The sequence below is a fragment of the Paroedura picta genome, chromosome 7 (genome assembly GCF_049243985.1).
Source record: "Paroedura picta isolate Pp20150507F chromosome 7, Ppicta_v3.0, whole genome shotgun sequence".
Lineage (NCBI taxonomy): Eukaryota > Metazoa > Chordata > Lepidosauria > Squamata > Gekkonidae > Paroedura > Paroedura picta.
This window is the reverse complement of record NC_135375.1, coordinates 59,482,139-59,506,705: the sequence shown is the minus strand read 5'-3', so window position 1 is coordinate 59,506,705 and position 24,567 is coordinate 59,482,139. Positions and strand designations below refer to the sequence as shown.

Sequence of the window (24,567 nt, the reverse complement as noted above, 5' to 3'; positions counted from 1 at the left end):
AAGGGGAGGAAGTACAGAAATACAGAAAGCCTAGAGTCAACCTGCAGCATCCAAAGGAAATCCAAAGCAAGTTTAAAATTAGGTATGTCTCCTAATGCAGGAATAGTCAGAGGCTCAGTTCTGGGAATCCTTGGCCTCTTGTCTGGGAATGAGCATTACAGGGGAAAAGTTGAATTAGGATCACCCCCCAGTTATCAGTCATCTTGCTTGCATTCATAAGTCTCTGCTTTAAAAACTGTCTTCCATTGGTGGAATTCTGTACTTCTTGAGAGTCACAGAACACAGTAAGGCAAAATAACTTTTGACAGCTGTCAGCTATGAAAGATCAAGGCTGAGAGAGCTGTGAAAGAACTGCTCTGCAAGAACAGCTATAACAGATCTGTGACCAGCCCAAGGTCGCCCATGTGGAGGAGCAGTGAATCAAACCTGGCTCCCCAGATCAGAAGAAAATGCTCTTAACCACTACATTGATTTAACTGTGTGGATCAGGACCATTCTGACAACATACCAGTGATTCTCTCTGCACCCTCTTCCCATCACCTTGACTCAAACATAATTTGTAAGCAAATCACATGGCTTTACTGACTTCCACAAATCCTGAAGGTGACCATCCCTCCCTTCCTTAACAGCCCTGGTGGGGATAGCTTATTTAACCGACCATTTGGTAAATATCAAAAATGGGTTAAGTTGGAAGAAGAGTTGGTTCTTATATGCCACTTTTCCCTACCCGAAGGAGGCCCAAAGCGGCTTACATTCACCTTCCCATTCCTCTCCCCACAACAGACACCCTGTGGACTAGGTGAGGCTGAGAGAGCACTGATATCACTGCTCGGTCAGAACAGTTTTATCAGTGGCATGGTGAGCCCAAGGTCACCCATCTGGTTGCATGTGGGGAAGCGCAGAATCGAACCAGGCATGCCAGATTAGAAGTCCGCACTCCTAACCACTACACCAAACTGGCTCTCAGTTGAATTGATCATCTAATTTTTCTCTGCTTATGTTGGTCTCTCTGAAGTAGCATAGCTACAGCCACCCTAAAAGTGAGGTGCCTGATTTTAAATGAGGGCTAAAACATTTCTACTTAGCAAGCCCATGCAACAACTTTGAAAATTAAGAAAGTAGACATTGACCACTTCCTCCCATTCAAGTCCTTGCAAAAAAAAATAAAATACTACACTCGTCTTTAACTTGGGGGGGGGGGGGACACAGAAATGTGACTCACCCCAGCTAATTACATGGGGTGGAATGAGACTGACATAGAGACAATCCACTTTGAAGAAAAATAAACCAGTAAATTCTACTCACTGACAGCCAGTGTGACACCTATCTGATCCTTGGTGCTCAAACATTTTAATATTACTTCTCTAACACAGTATATTTGAATTGCTACTTCAGCATAACTTGCTTTGTAATTAATGTCTGGATGAAACAACAGAATGGTCCATTTAGTGCTTGGCTTCTGCAACATACTTTTGGTATTAAAGCTGGGGTTATCAGGCACAAAATGCTATATATGATAAAGGGTGTCTAAAAATCCTCTTCAGTTGATGCCTAAGGTGATTCATTCATGTGAATTTTTATTGTGCTTGTTCTTAGCAGATCTAAATCTAGATCTTTATAGATCTGGGTCCAGCTCTAGGTCTAGCTATAAAGAATGCTAAGTAACCCCCAAAACACTTTCCAGACATGTCCCCTTTTACTGGAGCACTGAAATTGTTAAGTACACAAATGCTTGGGGTTAACCTTGAATATTTCTCTTGCTAAAGTAGCATTTATAGCTCCTGTAGATTTTGTGAATCATCACAGGATGCAAGCTTGGTTTGCAGTAGCAGCTTCAGAGATCAGCAGCTGCCTACACCCCAGAACCCTTTTTTTAAGTAATGAAGACCATATGGGAGGATTAAAAAAAAGAAAAAGTGGCGGAAGGACAAAGATAGTCCACCATTCTTTGCCCTGGCCAGGATCATATTTCAAAAGCATTTTTAAAAATCAAAGCTTTTCAGCCCTACATCCACTTTTAACTTAACAGCTTCCTTGTGCTTTGCAGCTAATCTGTAAGCATTGACCAAGATCTGCAACTGAGATTGAGAAGATGTAGCATTTTTTTACTGTGGTTTAATAGGTTCTTTAGCTAAACTATGAACCAGAATGTGCCATTTGCCTTGAATACCAGTTTACATCCCATACATATTTTGAAGACAACAGTAAAACCGATCTGATGCGGAATATGCTGGTGGTGTCATGGAACAATCAATTGACAACCTATCCGTTTCTATTTGAATAGCAAAAACTGAATTTGTGAAGTCCGTCTTAACAGAAGTAGTCATGGGGAGGAGGGGAGATATCTATACTGTTCATTACCATTAGATTCATATCATTTTCTAGAACGGTGTTAACTATTAACTGCAGATATCTCAGCCCCTTTAGAGAAAAAAATAATAAAAATTTCTCAGAGATCACCCATCTAAACGCTTGCCAGAGAGGTTTGACAAGATTGGGCTAGCCTTGGCTATCAAGGACAGGGCATAGATAACAGTTAAGGGTAAAGGTATCCCCTGTGCAAGCACTGAGTCAGGTCTGACCCTTGGGGTGACACCATCTAGTGTTTTCTTGGCAGACACAATACAGGGTGGTTTGCCATTCCCTTCCCCAGTCATTACCGTTTTAGGCCACCGTAAAAAAAAATTAATTCAATCTTTTTCTTGTTGCTCTTAGTAGAGGTTACTCATTCATGTGTGTACTGGATTGTGAAATATAACAGCATGCATGCAAAATCTGATTTCATGCAGCCAGACAGTAACTGACACAACACAGTTGTAATCATACATTTGCCTGTTCTTCTCTTTGTCCACATTCCCTGTGTTGCCCCCTGCCTGCCCTCCCGCGCTCTCCTCAGTACTTTCTACAACATTGATAAACTCATGTTCAAGACAGACGTACTCTAGTATCTTTCTTGCAAGAAAGTATTTATATTTTTAAATATATATTTCAATTTTTACCCCACCATTCTCGGCAAATGACGTCTCGTGGCAGCTTACAATATAAATAACAATGAACACGCTACACCCATAAAAACCCCATTAAAACAGGATCGACAATATCAAGATGGCGGTATAAAATTATCTTTTTCGCTCGAAATCAACACTCTAACCCTAAAGCAAATAATGAAATTAGTTAGCTTACTTGGCCACAAGCCACATTTTATACAAATCCTGCCAGGTCAGTGGGATTTTGGTTATGTAGCTTTGATACAACAAGCACCAAACTCATTCCAAAGTAAAACAACAGCACAAACAGTACAGTATCTTGGCCATCCAGCTTAAATCCAGCTAGAATTCTAATCAGTAATATAAACTACTAGCTTCAAAGCCCATTCCTAAGAACGGGCCCTGAAAGGGTCCCCTCCCCTGGTCAGGCAGCTTAAGGTGGCTTTGGGCCGCAGCTCACAGCCAAATCAAGTGTGGCGGGCAGGGGCTGGGCAGCTCGTTAGCAGAGCTGAGACAGAGCTCCTTAGCAGGCAGTCAGCAGGCTGGGAGGCCCTCGTGAGCAGGCCCAGCCTAGCAGGCCAGGAAGCCTTTGTAAGCAAGCCCTGGACCCTTTGCCCAGGGCCCTCACCTGCTGCTGGCTCCAGGCACTGAGGCATCTGAGAGCAAAGAGGCTAGAGTCCAGGGCCGGAGGGCGGGAGCCGCAGGGGCAGGGCCAATCAGGGCAAAGCTGGCTGCACCCTGATTGGCCCTATTCCAACTTGGACAGCTGGACATGTCCAACCCCCTAGGCTGTTTCAGAAATATATAGAGGAACAACAATGGATAAGGATATAAGAACTGCAACGTTTATGTAAACAGATTTAGCTTCATTGAATTTAGGGCAGCATAAGTCCAGAATACTAGCCTAATTTGAAGAAATGAGACAAAACCTGAATCAAATATATGCTTTTATTTAAAAAATATATAGTACTGGAATCCATGTAGCAGCAACCAAAAAAGGCACAAGTGTAGAATCGATCCAGGCAGTAGCGTCTTAAAATTATTCTCTGTCAAAAGTTCAGGAAATGTACTGTGAAGAATTGGGAACAAAGTTGGTGTGTTATGTCTAATTATGGACTACTGTTTCTGTATCTGTTCTCACAGAATAATCTTCAATCACAGTCTTTAGCAGAGATTAAATGCAAAAGAGCCAGATCTCCAGGTGTTAGGTTCACAGAGGTTCTGTGTATGCAGACTCTTTCATCTCGTTCAATGAAGAGAGCAACTCTGTGCATGTGGCTTGTGTGTATATACTGTTGCCAACTCCACTGAAATGAGTATCAGCAAGAGGCTCCAAGTCTCCGCAACACTGATGTATTAGGGCACCAGCATGCAAGATAGACGAACATATCAAGGGTCAGTCTATATGTCTAGCAATATAACATTAATGTCTTTGTTAAAGGAGATGCCTTAGGGCTATACGACAAATTATTAGAAACCCACTTCTGAAAAAGCCATAAATAAACAATATTAGATAAGATATAAAACATTTTAGTGTACAAATTTCTAAATACCCAATGTAATAAAGGCTATTTAACGTCATAATTCAAAAGCTGGATTCCATAATACCATTTAATGACTCAATGTGATAATGAGAATAGGAACTTTTTTTGGGGGAGGTTATTTTTAAACAATGCATTTTATTAAGAATAGTTGAATAAACAGTATTCCACAGTTTCCTGCATTCTTTTCATGTTCAATGGTATTACACATGAACTCTCAAAAATAGCCTGTTTTCTTTATTACATATCCATAGAACCAGAGAAAGGAATTGTGCCCTTTAAGAACAAAAGTTAAATTAATGTAAAAGACCACTGTAACAACAACCCCCAATTTACAGTACTTAAAAATAGAGCTGAGTTATGTACATACAGTGAGCATTTAGTATTTCCATATTCAACATTTTATTTGCTCTGGAATGACTCCGTGAACATCAAGCTTTCAGTCCCATCAGCTGATAAATCAGTAAGCTTGAGCCTTTGGAGTGACACCCAATCCATTGGAGTAGAAAATATGTATCTCAACTGTGCGCGTGGAACAAATACCCAGAAGTACAGATCTTAATTCAGTACAGACTCTGCAGCTTCCCTGATGAGTGAGGCAGCTTTGTCCAATTCTGGATCCGTTTGTTCGACTGTCACGACAACACGAATGCTGCAAAAGGCAAAACACTGGACAATCAAGATCTAAGTGTAATAATATGTTGCTGCTTTCCCCTGGACTGGTTCATCATCTGGGCAATGTTTTTATTTCACATTAGACTGACACTTGCCCTTGTCAACTCAATGCAAGCCAGGAAGCCTGGGACGGGTAGTATCATGGTAAAGAAAAATTATAGTTTGCTTGTAAACAGCTTAGTCATCCTTCTATCAAGTTTGATACAGTGTATTTTCAGAGTTTTACTTGTTGCTTTTCAAAGAGTGTTTGAGGCAGGCAACAACAGGTTAAAATCTAAAGGATGATCTGTAAATCTTTCAAGGAAAGTCTGTCTGTTCATCAGACCAAATCCACTACCTGGAATCTTCAAAATCTAAAGTACAACATGCTCAAACAACTTTGATTTAATAGCAAGATGGAGGTCTACTAACCTAGGTGGTGGAAGATGTTTCTCTTCTTTGTCTAGATAGCGGGCCTGAGTTAAGGCAATACCTCTGTTCATACACTAGGGAGGCAAATATGAAACCATGAACATCGTGCTATAACTGACGTGCTAACTACTACTAATAGTAAGTAACAGCATGGTGTCTTATAAGTACATTTTTCATAATCATTATGGCCTGACTGCCCCTCCCAGCTTGACACACTCTCTACCAACTCTCATTATTGCTTCTGCCACCCAGATATTAAATTTTACCAATCTAATACAACAGACAGAATAAAGAGCTGAATGAAACTCCAGGCCTTTTTTTCTCAGTACAGTACAAAACAGCAACAAGACTCCTTCTTTCCTGAGGCCATCACCTGCTCTGTAACTATTGGCCTACCCTGGTCTTCCAAGTCTATCAGACCCTACCCCAAGGCCAAGGGTACCTGGGAAATGTAGGGCCAGATGGAAAATGTACAGCAAGGTTCTAGGGCTTTTCTGAAGCTTGCAAGGACTAGGATTGTAACAGGGAACCTGGTCATCTCCCACAGATTACTCTCTGTGGATCATGTATGCATCGCACTCATACATCTGCCTGTGGAAACTTAAGATGGGATCCAGGCTTTAGTACTAATTGGTGGCTAAGCCAAAATGGACAATTTGCTTCTATGGCATTATATGATCATTTCTAAATGAGTGAAAATGGGAAAGTTAGGCAGTATGTATGTCACTTGTATTGCTGTCATAATAAGTTCAAATTTGCTCTGAATTCCCTAGAGTTAACTCCCATTGTTCATGTTCAGAAGACTGATGTAGTATAAATCACTTGGACTGCAGAGGAAGAGTCATATCTGAAGCTTTCCTTGGTCCCCATTTAATGAAACTTCCCTTGTTTTCAGTTTTAAAAATCTCCCTAAGAAACTCATTTAGGTGACACCTCCTGCTTTATGACTCCTGCTTTCCATAGTTTGAAATGTTTTTACAGAAGGAAGGAACAATTCACTATTTGCCCCTTGTAGTCTGCTGTCATACTGCCCAGAAAGGACAATAGTTGAGTATGTTGTACACCTGACATGCTCAACTTCAGGACCTTAGTTTATCTTTTGCATACTTCTTAAAAGGCAAGGATTCTTGTAAACATCTGACATGACTCAAACACATATTGTAACTCAATAAGGCAGTGATATGAATAGCTTTTCACATATACCAAATGTCCCATTACTTTCTTTAAACATGGGCCTTACATAATCCACAATTTCCTTCAACAGCCTCATGTCACTGTCTCGAGTCCCACTGCTCTCTTCCAGCTGGAGGTGTAATGCTGGAGAAAGCGATTGACCTTCCAGTCGTAGACCAGGAATTCTGAAATAAAAACCAACGCATCAAGACCATACACAAACCTTAATTTAACTTACATCTTACATTACATCACAAACATGGTAGGTACATGTCTCAAGACTATACCATCCATTAGGGACCACTTGATTCTTTCTTAGCATTTATTCATGTAAACCAACACACAAGGCTTCACTGTAGAGATAAGACCGAGCAGAGCATTAAAAGCAGACTGTCTTGAGTGTACAGAGCCTGGTTACAGACTACAAGAAACTGTGAATAATTTTTCCAGCTCCTTCCACATATTAGATCTCATTCTATAAAACTCTAAGCACACTTTCTTATCTTCCAGAAAAGCTTTCCTGGATTATACTATCATTTCTCCCCACTGTGATAAACTAGTTCCAGACAGCATACAACGTGGTTCTGAGAAGTCTATGTGAATCTTCTACTGGCCTTCACTCTTTGGGCTTTGCTACGGGTGCCAAACATTTTAACAAAAACAAGAAGTGCAGGTTGACCGAGATGATGAAAACATCTGGCCTATGGAATTAGAAGAAGGAAGTCCATTTCCTCAACACACCAAAAATCACCATGACAAAGTTCTATGAACAGATTCAACTGGTCCCTGACCACCAAAAGATTAAAAAGTAAGTAACAGCTTATAGAAGACAGCACCTAAGCTGCTCTTGTTAGCCAGATACATATAAAGAGACTATTCTATCAACAATGTATCTCTTCTTGGTTTATATTTTTCTGCTACTAGCTGAGCATAAGAATTCCTTTTATAAGAGCCAGGCAAGTGTACTATGATCAGAAAGAGAAAAGATGTAATACTCGGATGTATGTTCCTACAAGTCATGCATGAAGAATGTTGTTTAAGTTAATACTGTGGTATCTCAAATTCATTATATTCGCAAAAGATTATTCGCACAATTATCTCTAGAAAAATCTGAGTTTCTAATATTTGCATTTTACATTTGCTTGTGAAATGTATGTGGTTAAAAACAGCTCACAATGCTGCAGCATTCCTGTGGAAACTACTTTATGATGAAATATTACTGCTTTAAAGAGCAGAAACACAAGCAACATCCAGAAAGAAACAGGAGCACAAGACAAAACCCGAACAACAGTTCAACCAATTTCTACCTGGGCATGTGAAGATCTGGTATGCTGATGAAAAATATGTTTTGAGATCACCCGAAAACTCAGCACTTCCCTTGCCCTTAAATATAAATACCACATGGTCAACCTACCAAACCATGTTAACAGGAGAACTATAGCTTAAAGGTATAAAAATAAAAAACAATCCGAGACAATCTGGTAAAGCAGAATCTCAAAATGTGTGTCTATGGCGGACAACAGCCACTAAGTGGATATTCTAAATCTACAGTAGACAGAATATCATGCCAGAGCTTGTCATCAACAGGGAAAGCAGTCTTTTACTAAAAGCTGTTCCCTATAGGGAGGCAAGGTGAGACAACTGCTATAACATGCCTTAAAACAGTCTTTTAGAAAGCAAGCTATTAATGATCCACATCAAATTCTGACATACCTTTAAGTCAAGGCATGCTCTAGAAGTGAAAACAACAAAGTGGTGCAAAAGGTAGATAAAAATTAGATGTATTTTAAAGTGAGAAGTCACCTTTGAACTTGAGCCAATTTAAAACTTGTGGGTATGACTGAAACAATAGTGCTTTTTTCCTGAAGACTGCTATACAAATCCCAAGCTGATATCTAACTCTTTCTGTCAGTTACTTAAAATAAACCATCATCCAACTCAAGTATACATCCATTTAAGGAAAAAAACAATAAGCAAAGGGCCAGCCAACACTCTACCAGACAAAAGATCAGTTCACGCTCATGCTAGAAAAGACAGGTTGTCTTGTCTACATACCAAATACTATCTTCCAGGTAATAAGATGTACAATACCCATGCCAAAGAAAACCCCGTAAAAGTGTCAGAGAAGCCAAGGTTGGACAGATCAATAAGATGTGCCTGAGAGAACTACTGTCAATAATCTCCTCTGTGGCTTCTTGAAAGAAGGTGTCCCACAGTCCAAGAACAAGTATGTCACAAAGTCAAATTCAGACATAAATTGGACACAGAATATCAGAATCAATCTGGTGCACAAAACCTACTGACCTGGACATGGCCATCTATGAACAGTCAAGCATGTGTGTCAGAGAATACATGCTAAATTCTATGTTTCCTACTAGGATCTCTTAGAAATTGGGTTGATTTGAGATTAATTAGGTATAGTCTGCGCATAGCAGTCTGTATAGCTGTATAGCTATAGAAAAATGTGAAAAAGTTGTGTCTCTTTAAAGCAGGGATTCCCAACCAGGTGAATGTGGGAACTCTAGAGGGGGTCCACAGCCTTTTCCCTCCCGCCTTAATGGACTTGGCCACAAGCTAGGGAACTGGCTGCCTGTGTCCAGATAGTATGGTGGTTAGTCAAGATTGAAAGCTATGCTTTCTGACAAAGCTCATTAACAAAAGCTTCTTCAATGTATGTTTGTAAAGTAACAAGAATATATTTACTTACCCTTCTAAAGCCTGATGCATTTTCTTGCATTTTTGTTGTAAAATATGGAAGATGCCTACAGAGAGAGAGCGAGGCATGGGAAGAGAATTTTAAACTATTTGGTTTGAATTTTGTGGATATCGCTGGGCTAATCTGCCCAATACTGGTTTAGGAATCATCAGGAGAACTTGCAAACAAACTTCTCTAGCTTTTAAGATGCACAAACATGGGACTAAAGATACTATCCAAGATGATGGGAAATAAATGACAGGCCTCTTGGACCAATTGACACAGACCTGGCTTTGCAGACATGTCACAATGGGATCTTGCCCCTTTCAGTATGAAAACTAAGAGACATCTCTCTTGAAAACATTGTGATCTTCTACACACAACTCCAAGAGCCTCTTGTGGCGCAGAGTGGTAAGGCAGCCGTCTGAAAGCTTTGCCCATGAGGCTGGGAGTTCAATCCCAGCAGCCGGCTCAAGGTTGACTCAGCCTTCCATCCTTCCGAGGTCGGTAAAATGAGTACCCAGCTTGCTGGGGGGTAAATGGTAATGACTGGGGAAGGCACTGGCAAACCACCCCGTATTGAGTCTGCCATGAAAATGCTAGAGGGCGTCACCCCAAGGGTCAGACATGACTCGGTGCTTGCACAGGGGATACCTTTACCTTTACCTTTACACACAGCTCCTCACAATTTACTGAAACACACAGGAAGGGGCAGGGGGCACCAACATGCTGCTCCCCCCCCCCCATGATCAACAGAATGTCTTCTCTGTGCAAAATGTGGGAAAATGTCTGTGGAAACTCTCCCTTCCCATAACTGGGAACAGTAGTTACTGAATATTGCTAATCACAGAGAGAAGTACACATGGACGTTCCTCCACATGGGGTCATCACTCTGCCTCTCTCCACATGTTTAGTCAAGAGTATGGGGGAATGAGTATACAGGGCTTGGGAGATTTTGAGAACAGAGAAAAAGGTTACTGGAAGCAACACAGGTATGTATGCTACCTTTGAGAAGGCTACTTTCTGTCTTTAATGAAACAGGTTATAATCTAGGGGCTATTATGCATGACAGGAAACACTGCAAAAAGTCCTGAAAAAATAAATTAAAAAAAAAATTCTGCATGTGTGCTGTTTTTACCACAGAAAACCCACTGTAGTATTTTTGATTATGCATTGTCGCCCTCCCCCCCATAGGGGCGTGTGTGCCTTTTCTGCTGGTTTCTGCAGTATTTGAAACTAGCTTTACTACGACTTTTCTTTTACAATGGTGTCCAAGATGCCTGTTTTCGCACCCATGTTAGCATGTTTTTTGTCACTCCTGTGCCACCAATATCCTAAAGCAGTGGTCCCCAACCTTTCTGAGGCTGGGGACCGGCAGGGCATTGGGCCACGCCCGCGCCGCACCCTCGGGCCACGCCCGCGAATCAGGCTGCGCCCACGGGCCATGCCCACATGGGCCGTGGCCCGGCCCTGATTCCCTCTCCCCGCCCTCCCGCAGTAAGAAGCTTCCCGGGCCGCAAGCTTGTGGCCTGGGAAGTTTTTTACTGCGGGGGGGGGGGGAGTTGTGGCCCGGCACCGGGCCGCAGCCCGCAGGTTGGGGACCACTGTCCTAAAGGATGAAGGGACAGCCCCTAGTCTCTTGTCCACTAATGGGAGCTCGAGGGGCCCCTTGTTCGGCACAGACCGCCCCCCCACCCACACACACACCCACACCCACAGCAGAAATTAATTTATTCATTTTCTCAAAGGCATTTCAATCCACTTTCTACGAGGAACAGCAGACTTCTGAGGGAGAAAGGTTGTCATGTTTTCAAAAGACTGTGCACTCCCACGGAATTTTTTTGTTGAGATCCTCATGTCCATGAACTACAATCCCATGAGGCTCTGCCAGCAGCCTGTGCCAGAGTAGCAATCAGGTGACATTGCAGCTTACCATGGCTTGCCAATAAGCATCTAGCACAATGAAGGAAGTGCCCCCCTTAAGGATTTGTGGTCATAAACCTTTCAAATGCATAATCATATGCAGAAAAACAGCAACGCAGTATCAGAGCATAGGCATAAACGCAACTGTTTTTAAAAATTACTATTTAAAAGGGTCAGCCTGCTTACTTTGATAAAAAGCTGTACATGCATAGTAACCCTAGGTCTCCAGAAAACTACTTTGTTACTGCAGAAACAACTCTTCTGCTGTCTCAGCTACAGTGGCTTACTGAGCAATTAACAAGGGACAGAGAGGGAATAGTCTTGAGGACCTCACAAGACCAACCTCTAAATCTTTTTCATTTACTATTCATTTACTTAAATGGACTCCGGGGAATGGTAGAGGACAGGAAGGCCTGGAGGATCATTGTCCATGGGGTCACAATGGGTCGCACCTAACAACAATTCATTTAAATCTTATTCATCCACTATTTTCCATACAATTGAGATGTAACAACTAGAACCGTACATAATGTTCAAAACGCAGTTATCCAGAGATGTATGTTACTTAACGAGTTTTTTCCATAGCTATCATTTGAATCAGTTTGGGGTAATCACACCTTCCCTCAAACTTTAGTGTCATCTATACACTCTGCACATTACCAACTTTCAGATTATTATAAAAGTTTTCTAGAACAAGATACCTGGATTTTCTTCCATTATATTTAGGGCTTCAATAGCAGCAGCAGCTAGAAGAGGAGGTAGAGAGGCTGAAAAGCAGTAACCTTGTCCTGACAATCTCTGAGGGGGGGAATAAAAGCACTGAGTCAGCAAACTTAATTATCCTTAAAAGATATAGATAATCCTTTGACCAAATGAAATGAACACATTAAATCCTGGGGGTCCAGATCCTAGGGTCTAAATAAGCGTTTGTTCCATGATCTGCAACATCAGTTCCCATTCCAACAAAATAGTGCAGAGTACTTATATTATTATTATTATTGCACTTTAAATCAAGAACATACCTGGTGGTCAATAACAAAGGATCTTCCACAGCAAAATCCACCAACTGAGGCCAGTGAGTTTTCCATGTTTGCACTTATGAGATCAATATCATCTATCTAGTGTACAATGCAAAAAGATGTTTTTTAAAAAACGGGTTAAAGAAAAGGCATATAATATAGTCACAGAATCATAGAGTTGGAAGGGGCCATACAGGCCATCTAGTCCAACCTCCTGCTCAACGCAGGATCAGCCCAAAGCATCCTAAAGCATCCAAGAAAAGTGTGTATTCAACCTTTGCTTGAAGACTGCCAGCGAGGGGGAGCTCACCACCTCCTTAGGCAGCCTATTCCATTGCTGAACTATGACTGTGAAAAATTTTTTCCTGATATCTAGCCTATTTTTTTGTACTTGTACTTTAAAGCCATTACTGCATGTCCTTTCCTCTGCAGCCAATGGAAACAGCATCCTGCCCTCCTCCAAGTGACAACCTTTCAAATACTTAAAGAGGGCTATCATGTCCTCTCTCAACCTCCTTTTCTCCAGGCTGAACATTACCAAGTCCCTCAACCTATCTTCATAGGGCTTGGTCCCTTGGCCCCAGATCACCCTTGTTGCTCTCCTCTGTACCCTTTCAATTTTATCCACCTCCTTCTTGAAGTGAGGCCTCCAGAACTGCACACAGTACTCCAGGTGTGGTCTGACCAGTGCCGTATACAATGGGACTATGACATCTTGTGATTTTGATGTGTCCTATCCATATTTGAATTCAATGGGCTTGGTGTGGAGTGACTTTGCAGTACGACTGCACTGTTGTTTCTATTCAGGTAAATATGTATGTTTCCAATTTAACATCTGACTGTCCTAAAGCCCTCATATTCATGGCATTTCAAGTTCAGGGCAGACACTGATCAACTTCCATTTCAATGTTAAGTCTGCTCAAAGCCTCTTGAACACAACAAATGGACCAAAAGAAATCACTGTTATGATAGTAAAACTTTATAATAAAGCAACTTTTCAGGTACCATCACATAGAAACAAGAGAGGATTGTGGCTTAGTAGTATATATACTACTGCACATATTATTATATTTAGCATAATTAGTAGCATACTGCACAGCTATTGAAAGGCTACACATGGTCTCCTAAGCATTACCCTTAAGTTAAAAAAAAAATCTGGTAAATACCCAAACCATAAACTGTAAATTTCTAATGTCAGCAACATTCCTGTCAGTCAAGTCATCCGCTCCCTTTGAAGCAACTTGTTCCTATCCTGACCATTCCCATAGAGGTCTACAAGAATGTTTGGCTTCAAGATTCAACTAAATTCAACTCATTAGGTAATGCATTTGACTCAAGTGCTGTTACAAGTATTTCCATGAGCCTTGCAGAACAACTGGAACAGATCTCAAACAAGCAGTTCAAGGACCAAAGAAACCCGTATGCTACCACCTTTTTTGATCTCACTTCTAGAAGGCTTTTAGTCTTTAATGAATGAGGGTATTACTTTAGGAAGGGGGATGCTAAGGAGAGATCAAGCACACACAATAATGTAGCCTACAGCCTTTTATAAAATGTCAAAACTGATATGCTAAGTTAGGTGTAAATGCACTTCTTGTAGTTATAGCTGTATGGTTTTGGGAGAGAGCTGAAAGAAAAACAGCACTGTATAATGCATTTTTAATTTTGCTATGGTAGGTACTTGGAGTGGTTTACGAACAGACAGACAGACACAGATATGGTTTCTGTCAAGAACCTGTTTTATATTAGTACAGAGGAATGGAATTCACAGAAAACACAGGTAACTAACAGAAATTCCAACTGGCAAGCTGTAATGGGGTAAAACCTGTATGAGGAAGAACAGAAACTTCTCCCCATCCCAAGTGTTTCATGCCTATACAAGGTTGAGCCCAGCGATCCCCTCCTGCATTCAGGCCTGTGCTTGTCTGGAGGCTCACATCCACTACTAGGCCTTCATGCTTCCCTTACAACTAGCCCGCTTCCTTAAATTTCCTGGCAGAGAGGGAAGACGGTGGCAAGGTGTTTCCACACTTTCTTCTTGCTGGAGCACCTGCAGGGCTGCAATGGCAGCATCCTGGGAACAAGATCTCCTGGACAGAAGTCCTGACAGCAGCCTCTACCACCTTGGATGAGGGAGCCTTGCAGTAGGGCAGCAATACTATCATTTCAGTCTGATACAACCTTCGTTTACAGGAGGCCGAAACGACATGATGCTTTCCCTCCTCACTGCTCACAAGACCACAAAAAGAGTAAAAGTCTTAAACCCAGAGGCTTGTTGTCATAAACCCTTCACTTGTTGCAATGGGAAAAACTGTGACAGTTTGATGCTTTACAGTTTATGCTAATAAAACAGAAACTTTCCAGCTTACAAGTAGCATGACTCTGAAAAGTAGTAATTAAGGGATTACAAATGACGAGCTATGTGACAAACAAGATTATATACAAATGACATGCAATGGCACTCCTAGATGGCTGTAAGGCCATTGCTAAAAACAGGAAAAGTTGGTTTTTTTCCCCTCTCAGCACCAAACAGATTTTTCTAGGCAGCTGTCAAGCACTTACATTTATTCCAAAATGTTCCGTGACACCTCGTCCATGTTCTCCCAGAACTCCAAAGGAAAGACTTTCTTCCAGAAATATCCTCACTTTGTATTTGTATTTTAATTTTACCTATGAATTGATTTAATTTTAAGTGACACAAGACAACAAAAGGGTTACGTATTGTTTGCAAAAAGAACAAGTTTCAGGTACAAGTAGTTTAATTACTCCTGCTACCAGACTTGTTTAGTTGGTATCAAACCTTGCAGTTTCAAAGACTTAAACGTAAAGTTTCCTTAAGAGGGGGGGGCTCAATTTCCCCCTCCCCCGCCCACTGATCCACCTGCAGTTTTATTCCAGGAAGGAAGAAAAATGGGAGGTCTGCACTAGGAGAGAATTAGTAGAAAATTAAAGGACTCTGAAGGCTTTGAAATATGTATCTGGATATAGGCTGTCAGCTTTACCTTCATGCCTGTCCTCATGCACATATTTATATTGTTTACATACAAGATACAACTTCATGTATTTTGGTGACTACATCAGTATTTTCCAGAACTTCATTGGACTTAGAAATGTATCTTTGCTAAGGATAGTACTGCCATGTTGCTTAGTTTTAATGATTTTAATGCAAACCTTGTCTATAAAAATATTTCCAAGCAGTTATTGAGACCACTGGCCTGGGATTTCCTTGCCACTCAAGTTTGGCAATCTTCAACCAAAGGTAGGTATATCATCAGTACTAGTATCTCCTCTTTCTTCTTGCCTCCCATCACAAAAAAGAAAATGCCGATTTGATTACCCCACCTTTAGTTTTGGAATATATTCAACTGATTTGAATGTATTTCCTTAGACTGCATAATTTATTTTGCTCCTGTTAATTTGGGGAGAGGAAATGTGGGTTATGCAGGCCACACTGAACTGCCATCTGCTCAACCAAGTAGAAAATCTCATGACTCCCCTCCTCCTTTCTAAAAGATGAACAGACATTATCACACACTAAATGTTATTATTACAGTCCTGTGCTACAGATCTAATTCAGACAAAAATGAAAGTGGAGAGTTAGTATGCTGAAATTTGTGACTTCTTATGCATAACTGTGAAACACACATGAAGATGCTTAGTCTATGGATGCATAAAGAACAAATGCTGATTTAGCAACAAATCACAATTTCCTTCTGGCCAGACAGTAAGGACACAAGAATGGGACACAGCACTGCCTGGGCAGAAGTCTATTCCCATGTGCTGGAATGATACATCCTGCTTTGGCACCATTGCACACCATTCTTTTGTTCACAAACAATCTGTGACCTACTGTTTATGGCTGGTAAGTGACACCAAAACAGTATCAAATTGTTATCTGTCCTAGATCAAAAGCTGCTCATTAACAAAGTTATCTTTTTCAATTCTTATTTCAGGGTGCACAGCATCTTGTTAGTAGATGCTAAAAAGAAACAAAATGTTGCCAACTTACCAGCTCTGGAAGAGGGCAAATGTCTCCAGTGTTAATGTACAAACCTTCAACCACAATAAACCTTCTGGTTACGCGGGCTTTTCGAGGATTCTACAGAGAAACAGCGCAAAAATACAAATGCACCTTTACATTTATTTGTTATTTCAGCTTCTCTCTTTAAAAATACTACAAAAAATTAACAAAACATTGAGAAACAGCCTCAGCACTGCTTAAAACCAACTATATCAAATAAATTTTCGGTGGGAAGATTATTTGGGGCTCCAAAACCTTTTAGCTAATAAGCCTTCTAGGCTCTTGAAAGAATTGTTTTCATGATGTCTTTTTAATAAAAAGCATTCGATGGACAGAGAACTGTACAGGTTCCCATTATAATGCCTTAACTGCTCTAGTACAGATTTCTCAACAGAGGCAGCATGAAACTAGTATGTAGGATCCAAAGGAACACGGGAAATTTATCTATGGTTTGACTGGCAGCTTTTTCTTCTATTTATGTGACCCCCTTTTCTGCTTTCCTACCCACATCATCGCAGTAAATAAACTATAGCAGCCAAATTCGTTGCAAATGTTATACAACATTCAGAAGGGCTTAGAAGAGAAATAATGAGCAATACAACCATTCAAATACTTTGCCCCATTTAAAAGTGCATTTGGTTTCTTCAAAGGAATCATACCTTTTGATCTTCAATCTCTTGCTCTTTCAGTAGACGTTCAAGGTCAGCCATATCATTATGTTTAAAAAACTTAATGTTACTTCGGGATGCCTGTAATCCTTTCTGAATAGCAAAGCAAGCTGCTTCATCACTGTAAATATACAGAATCCTCTCAGTTCACCCAGGTTTAGCAAAAGACAGCTCAAACTGCCTTTTCAGGACTGATCTCCTGTCACAATATAGCTATCTAGTGCTGGATCACACAGCATGTTCTCTGGCTATGGAAGCAGTCTACTGGTCCCAGCTATCCATCTGAATGGACAAACAATGCATTTATTGGCAACAAAAGATATGGATAGCAGCAGTTGCCATGATTACCGGAAAATTTGCCCAACAGCTATGTCTATGGGGCTGGATCCAGACTAAATTCTCTATCAGTGGAACAGAACTTTCCTGCCTCTCACTGTTCTTCACCAAGTGATGCTGCTGGGAGATCCACAGCAAGGAGGAGGAAAATCAGTGAAACTGCCAATTTAGTCTAGTTACAACCCATAAGAATTATTCTTATATTATATATATATGGGGTTCACAGATTATGTGGACTAAAATAATAATAAGAAACTACTAAAAGATAACGGTGTCAACTGGCCCAAAACACAACATGAAGCATACCAGTAAGACTGCTCCAGACAATTAAAAAATATTAAACATTAAGTGCATTTTGTTTGCGAACTACACTTCTTTGCCTGGCTAACCTATGAGAATACTGCAAAATTATTACAACAGCTGTTAGCAATTTTAAAGAATTTATTTTGAATCAGCAGTTGGTTGTTAAAACCAAATCACTGCTTTAAAAACATTAAAAACTGTACTTTAATAGGCACTTTAAAAAGATATCATGCCACAGCTTTGAAACTGACAAGATTACACAAATATTCTCAAGTGACATCTTGTATAATAAATAAATGTAATGAAATAAAATGAAATAAATAAATCTAATGTAAATCAGACTGGACATAAGAATATTGGGAGTTCCATTCCCATTTTCTTCTATGATTTATAAAGTTGCCTTAAGCAGTTTATGTATCTAACAATCTAACATGGGTTAATAAATCTAGACTGAGCACTTATCAATACAAAAAATTCTGAAAATGAAACACAGCTTCCTCTCAGAGCAGGCTCACACACTCAAATAGCAACTATTTGTCCCCTGTACATTATTTCTCCCAGTTATGAAATCTCAGAGAAAAATATAACTGGATCACACACAACAAAATAAGCAGAAGCTGACAAAACTCCTGACATCAATAAAACTAGAAAAAAATGAGTTTGCAATTAAGGAAACAGTTGCAGCCTCACTGCACCTTTCAGGCTGCCTTTCATGCAATTCTGGATATGGAGGAAGTCAGGACCCCCCCCCCCCCCATGGGGCAGGGGCTAAACACTGGCCATTATTAGCCGCCTCAAGCCTTCGGGGGGAGGCGGGGTATAAATACAATAATTAATAATAATAAAATATTTGACACAAGCCTGCTTAGGGAATCCTTCCTGAAGGCTCACCAAATCTGAAGCCTGTACTGCTACTGGATATACTGTGATATCTTTCTGTTTGAACTGTCTTCAAGTAGACATTAGGTCAGATAAGGAAGACAAGCTGGGTTTCTGGTATTTTTATATGGCAGCTGAATGGATTTTATTGCTTTCTGGAGAGAAGGATGTATGGAGGTAATTCCCACAACAGTCTGATCTGCACACCTCTGGTTATACCCTTTCATGGACAACACAGAGCCTAGTAATAAAACACAGTGGGAACAGTCACAGTTGGCAGCTGATCCCCCCTTCCCTTGCCACTGCAATCATAGGAACTGTAACTTCCGCAGGCAGAATTGTCTGGCTTACAAAACTACATAGCAGAGATTCTTGCACACAGACAGCACGGTATGAATTAGCCCTACTACGTTTCAGCCCTGAGTGCTGGGATAGGACACCTTGAACTGAAATTCTATATATATGCCATAATCCTTAAAAAAAGTAGACATACATAAGGATGAATATGAAAGATACATACACAAATATAATGTCTCCTCGTTTTGAATAGGCAGGGATAGCACTAGCAATGGTAGCAAATCCATATGAATATAAGATAGCTTCCTCAGTCCTCATAAATTTGGCAAGTCGGACCTCCAGCTCTAAATGTACATCTGTTTGAAAAAAGTAGTCCATGCATTTGTAACATACCAGTTCTTTAGAGAATCACAAGTATTTAAGGTCATCAACACCACAAAAATCCACAATTCCCTGCAGTCTTTTTAGTATTTACTGAAACTATCATTGCACTACAATTTTCCAGGAAACAGTGAGAGAAAACATGGGCCAACAGCCTAGCACTCTACTAAATGTGATGCAACTCACTTGAACTTCTGATTGTATCACCTCAAGAGGGCCTCTTGCATTTTACAACAATTGGACTATACCAAAATACCTACCAGAAATATTCACAAGAGAAGTGGTTTGAAAACTAATTTATTCACAGCATATACAATAAAGACATAGTGAAACATTTCACAGGGTTGTTGTTTATAAGCTCTGGGATACATTTCTTTGTTCTGTATTGATGTAGAGAATTCCAACAGAAATTCCCTGGGCAACCAAAATGCTAGATGAACCAGTAAAGCAATCAGTGGAGTTAAATCTCTTCTCCAGATGCTCATTCCATCTTCAGTTTTTTCACGGTTCAAATTTTTTCCATATTTACCTCTCCCCCCCCCCCCACAACCTTCCTGCTCCCAACTTTTCGTGCTGCTGAATGTGTCTCTCATTTAGCATGTTCAGGGATATGACACATACTATATTATTACTTGTCATGTTAGTATAATCTGTCATGTTAGTATGATCTGCCAGAATATAGTAATTTGCATGTTATTCTTGTGCAGGAAGGCCATGCTGATCTTTTCTGTGTCATTCCAATTTTAGTATATGTGTTTCTGAAACTTGACTATAACATTTTAATCATAATGGGAAATGGCAGGATTGCTATGTTTGGGAATAAGGTTGAATTCAAGGTGTAAAATTTCTGGACATTTTGCAGCCACAGAAAAAAGACGCCATGGACATTTCGGGGAAAGCTGAAATGTAAATAAATTGTACTATTTGGTATATATAGAAGCATACAGATCTCAGTTTTTGTTAAGCAAAACTATGAATATACCCAAAAGTCAAGGGACAGCTACAAGCTTCTGCACCCTACTGTAGCTCAACACATGTATACTGATTTTTGCTGCCTGATAGTGAGAGGGCAAGGGGGAGAAGAAAGAGGGCATGGAAGGAAAAAGATAGGATGAGCTGGCAGTGGGAGGACAGGGAAGGTGGCTAGGGGCAAATAATAGAAGCCAGAGAACAAAACAGGGAACAATGAGGGAATTTCCCCTTGAGTTTCTCATGGGTCCCTGCCTGTCACTAATACTGCATATTATCTCACATAAAAATTTCATACTATACATTTTGAATAAAACACTTAAACCTGTTTTTTTTATATCCCACTTTTTACTACCTGAAGGATTCAAAGTAATATACTCTTCCGCAACCCTACAAGAGACACCCTCTGAAGCAAGGCTCAGAGCTCTGAACGAACTGGAACTGGCCCAAGGTCATCCAGCTAACTACAAGTGGAGGAATGGGGAATCAAACCCAGTTCTCCCAATCAGAGGCCACTGCTCTTAACCACAGCACCATGCTGGCTCTCATATACACTTCCATATATAGACATCTAGTCCTCAGTTTGTGAGGAGGAGAAAGCAGTACTATGGGATTTTCCCCACATATGAACCTTATGTCTGAGTAGATCGAGGTCATGTTTTTCTGACCTAACAATACATCAATGTAAGTCATCCTTTTCTGCATAAAGCCATACAATTGGACTGGAAAAAGTCATACCCGCCATTATCAAGTCATCTCCAAGTATTAATGTTTTATATTTTAATCCACTTTTTAATCCAAAATGCAATTTCTTCTTTTCCCACAAGCAACAATGAAATAGGCATCTTCAGATTTTATTAAGACCCACAATCTCTCTCCTTCAGTCAACTGATCAAAACATAATGGCAGTCTTCATATTCAGACTAACATCTCTGATGAAATCAATGTTTAATGATTGAGAAGGCATGTAGAACTATTTCTATAGGCTTTGTTACTAGCTAACAAATAATATATAAAATGCTGAACACATACTTCTAGAGTAAGGTGACCAGATTGTCCCACTTTTGGAGGGACATCTGGGGGTACCTGGCAAATTGTACTTATGTTGAAATTAAAAAATATATATTACAATACTATTTTTGCGTTCTATGAACATTTTTGTTGTTCCATATAGACCAAATTTTTAATCAAGAGCCCCCCCCCCCCCCCCCGGTCAATGGTGTCCTGCTTTACCAATGTTAAAATCTGGCCACCTTACTCTAAAGTGCCAGCTGCCTCTTCACAACAGATGGAAATCACTCACTTTATACTAAAAGCCTGATGGCTGAATACCTAGAGAGGGATCTAGTCAAAACAACTTATATTATTTTACTGCCACCAGAATAGTTAGGGAAAGAGTTCACCAGGGAATCGAACTAGAACTTCAATGCAGTTAAAGAGAAATCATCCTCATTGTATTGCTGTCTATGCCATGCTCTATGACGGCAGATGAATGTGAAACATCCTCATGGGTGTTGATTAAACACAGGTAGGGAATTTCACAGGGGTTTCGCATTACAGAACTCCCCTGTTTGAGGCTTCAAGACTCTTAATGCAGATATCAGTTTTTAAGGATTTAATCCAGAAATCAGACTGCCCTCTTGTGGCCTCTGTAAAAAAGCATCTATTCAAAATCTGGTGCCCTGTCTTTTTTTCCACAGCCTTCCACTGAGCTACAGAACCTGCCTTTTGTCTCCAGCAGCTCAGTGCTAAAGAAGTCTTTAAGGCCCACACAGCTGAAAGGTGTTAGACAGAAACTGAGGCCTGTGGTTCGCAAAACTGCTGCAGAGCCTAATGGATGAAATATTGGTTTTTGATCCATTTCAGTCCAGCTTCCGACCTGGCCCAGGGTGGAGATGGCTCCAGCCAGCCTCACAGAAAATCTCCGGAGACAACTGGATGTAGGAAGGTTGGCCAGGGTGACATCAATATGCTGATGACACCCAGCTGGATCTGTTGATGAACAGCCATCCATCCACACCCCCAGAGCCTTTGCTCAGATGCGTGGAGGTTGTGACAGATTGGCTCAAGCGGAATCAGTTGAAGTTGAAGCCATCTAAGATGGAGGGCTGCTAGCTGGCCTGGCATGGGTTGTTACAACTCCTGAATCCTGATGGAGACCAATTAACAACTCTGGCAACCATCAAAAGTCTGGGTGTGAATCTGGATGCCTCCCTGTCTATTGAAGCCCAGGTTACAAATGCTGGACTCATTTGCTTTCTTACATGCACAGAAGCTACTGCAACACACCAGAACTTTTTAGCAGCTGTACAGACTTACATTTGATAAATAGACATCTTCTCTATCAGTTCCATTATTATTGATCTTGTTATTCATAGAAAATAATTTGATTTTTTTTTCATCTCACTGCATTCTGTACCACATCATGTGGTCCAGGATTAGACCTCTGAAGAAGATCCATTTTGTGGTCGAAACACATTAGGTCTATCATTGTAGACTTAGCATTGCATGGTGCATATTTTCAGTGATTTGCCTGTGGGTTTTGTCTGTTTTTAGCTTTCTAACTTATATAAGTTGTGCACTATAAATGTTAATATAATTATTGCAATGATTGAAATCACTCATTGCAATACATGCACTAGACATCTAACTAGCACCTACTTTCATTAAGTGAAATGTATCAACTTACACTGTCTAAACCACCTTTAGTCTCAGTGAGAAAGGTGAATAAATGCCAACAATTCCCCAGCTGCGTGCAACACAAACTTTACAAAGCAAATGTTACCTATTTTTATTTATATTTTTATTTATATTGCTAAGCCAACTGGTTTATACTAAGAATGTATTAAAATGCCCTCCCATCTTAAAAGGTAACTTTTAATCAGTATCCTTAATACTGTACAGAAACACGACAAGTATGCCATAACTTACCAAAAGTTCCATAAAATCCTCTAGGTCCACAAGTTCCAACACCATATTTTGCCAGAGAAGCTTGGGCTGCATTCTTTAAAGGAACAATGGAGGGGAGGGAGACAGTTAAAACTCAGTTCTGTGGTAGAAGAGAAATCATTACTCTTCTGTTATGCATTGTCACCACTGACATTTTGACAACGCAGCTTGTTCAGACTGATGGAACATAACTGTTTTATGGACACTTTAAACTGCTAAAGCTAAAGCAGACTGAGCTGTAGGAGAAAAGACTAAGAAGCTCCATGCTCTCAGAAAGACATAAAACATCCCTCCACGCCAAATAACCATTTTAATCAAAGGCAGCAGAATCTTAGCGTTAAGTCCTCCCTTTTCAAAACAGTGGACCCTAATGATATTAGTAAAACCTAGACTTATAGCATCCTTTCCTTTTAAACAAGCATTTTGAAAAGGCTCCTTTTACTTGAAATTCTACCTTCTCAATGACCCTTTGGAACACCTGTTAAGTAATAAATGAACTTTAACTAGAAACTGCATGGTTACTTTACACTATGGACATGGGTAAAATTTTATCTTATCAAGAAGCTTTTATTTTATAAGTTGACGAATAAAATGTTGGAATATGCAAAATTAGTAGCATGCATGATTCAGAAACATCAAGAATGCCCTGCAGGGGGCAACAGAGGACATGTGTATTTAGCATAGGAACTTCTTGATGCTTTTCAAATAGTTGCCTCCAGTGCCCTAGTTGGCTCTTTGGAGACTTCTTGCTCCTTTGTGCACTCTTCCTTCCTGCCTGCCTCCAGAACAGACTGAATGAAAGAATAGTTAGGTAGTTAAGACTGTAGCCCCGCCCCTTTACACTCTTTCTATACCAAGTCTTCACAATAAAACTATTTTATTCTGATGGGTTACTTCTCTTGTAAATTTAAATTCTGCCAACATAAAATTCAGTCTCATACCCTCCACAAGGAAACCACGAAGATAGGATATTACTGTTCATTAAAAATTTATTTTGTCAAAGATGACATGTATTTAGTTAGGGAAATATTAGCTATGGGTAAACAATGTACTATCTACTGATATTTCAGCAGCTATATAAGATACTCACCTTGACCCTTTCATTATCCAGAAGTCCAAGGAAATTAAATGATGCAAAGTTTATGCATTCTTTGCCATTCACAATAATTTTATGACTTGGAGGCCTTAAAAAATAAGCATTAAACATTGCTCAGTTTGATATGTCAATATAACCATGTTTCAGAGTACTTTTATTGGCATAAAACAGCAAAGCATAAAACTAAAACTTAACAATTGCAGTTACAGAATCCACAGTGGAAAGATTTTCATTTAAGATTGTC

General features: G+C 40.2%; 1 protein-coding gene and 1 non-coding gene across 3 annotated transcripts in view; both read right to left on the bottom strand.

Annotated features, from left to right (window-relative positions):
* Positions 1-3,917: 3,917 nt before the first annotated feature.
* SPTLC1 (serine palmitoyltransferase long chain base subunit 1) overlaps positions 3,918-24,567 on the bottom strand; it is a 38,925-nt gene continuing 18,275 nt past the window's right edge. Inside the window, exons 5-16 of one of the 2 annotated variants that reach the window (XM_077344480.1) lie at positions 24,318-24,411; positions 23,210-23,282; positions 19,152-19,284; positions 17,105-17,234; positions 16,434-16,523; positions 14,987-15,094; positions 12,428-12,523; positions 12,107-12,203; positions 9,495-9,549; positions 6,855-6,972; positions 5,615-5,688; positions 3,918-5,180 (exon numbers count right to left, since the gene is read on the bottom strand). In XM_077344480.1, the coding sequence (XP_077200595.1) occupies positions 5,087-5,180; positions 5,615-5,688; positions 6,855-6,972; positions 9,495-9,549; positions 12,107-12,203; positions 12,428-12,523; positions 14,987-15,094; positions 16,434-16,523; positions 17,105-17,234; positions 19,152-19,284; positions 23,210-23,282; positions 24,318-24,411 (1,162 nt within the window). In that variant the 3' untranslated portion in view covers positions 3,918-5,086. Of the gene's footprint in view, positions 5,181-5,614; positions 5,689-6,854; positions 6,973-9,494; positions 9,550-12,106; positions 12,204-12,427; positions 12,524-14,986; positions 15,095-16,433; positions 16,524-17,104; positions 17,235-19,151; positions 19,285-23,209; positions 23,283-24,317; positions 24,412-24,567 lie in introns of those variants that run through there. The other variant, XR_013232506.1, reaches the window with a different exon arrangement.
* On the bottom strand, positions 19,972-20,076 carry LOC143842515 (U6 spliceosomal RNA). The gene has a single exon (XR_013233155.1). It is a non-coding gene; the product is annotated as a U6 spliceosomal RNA (small nuclear RNA).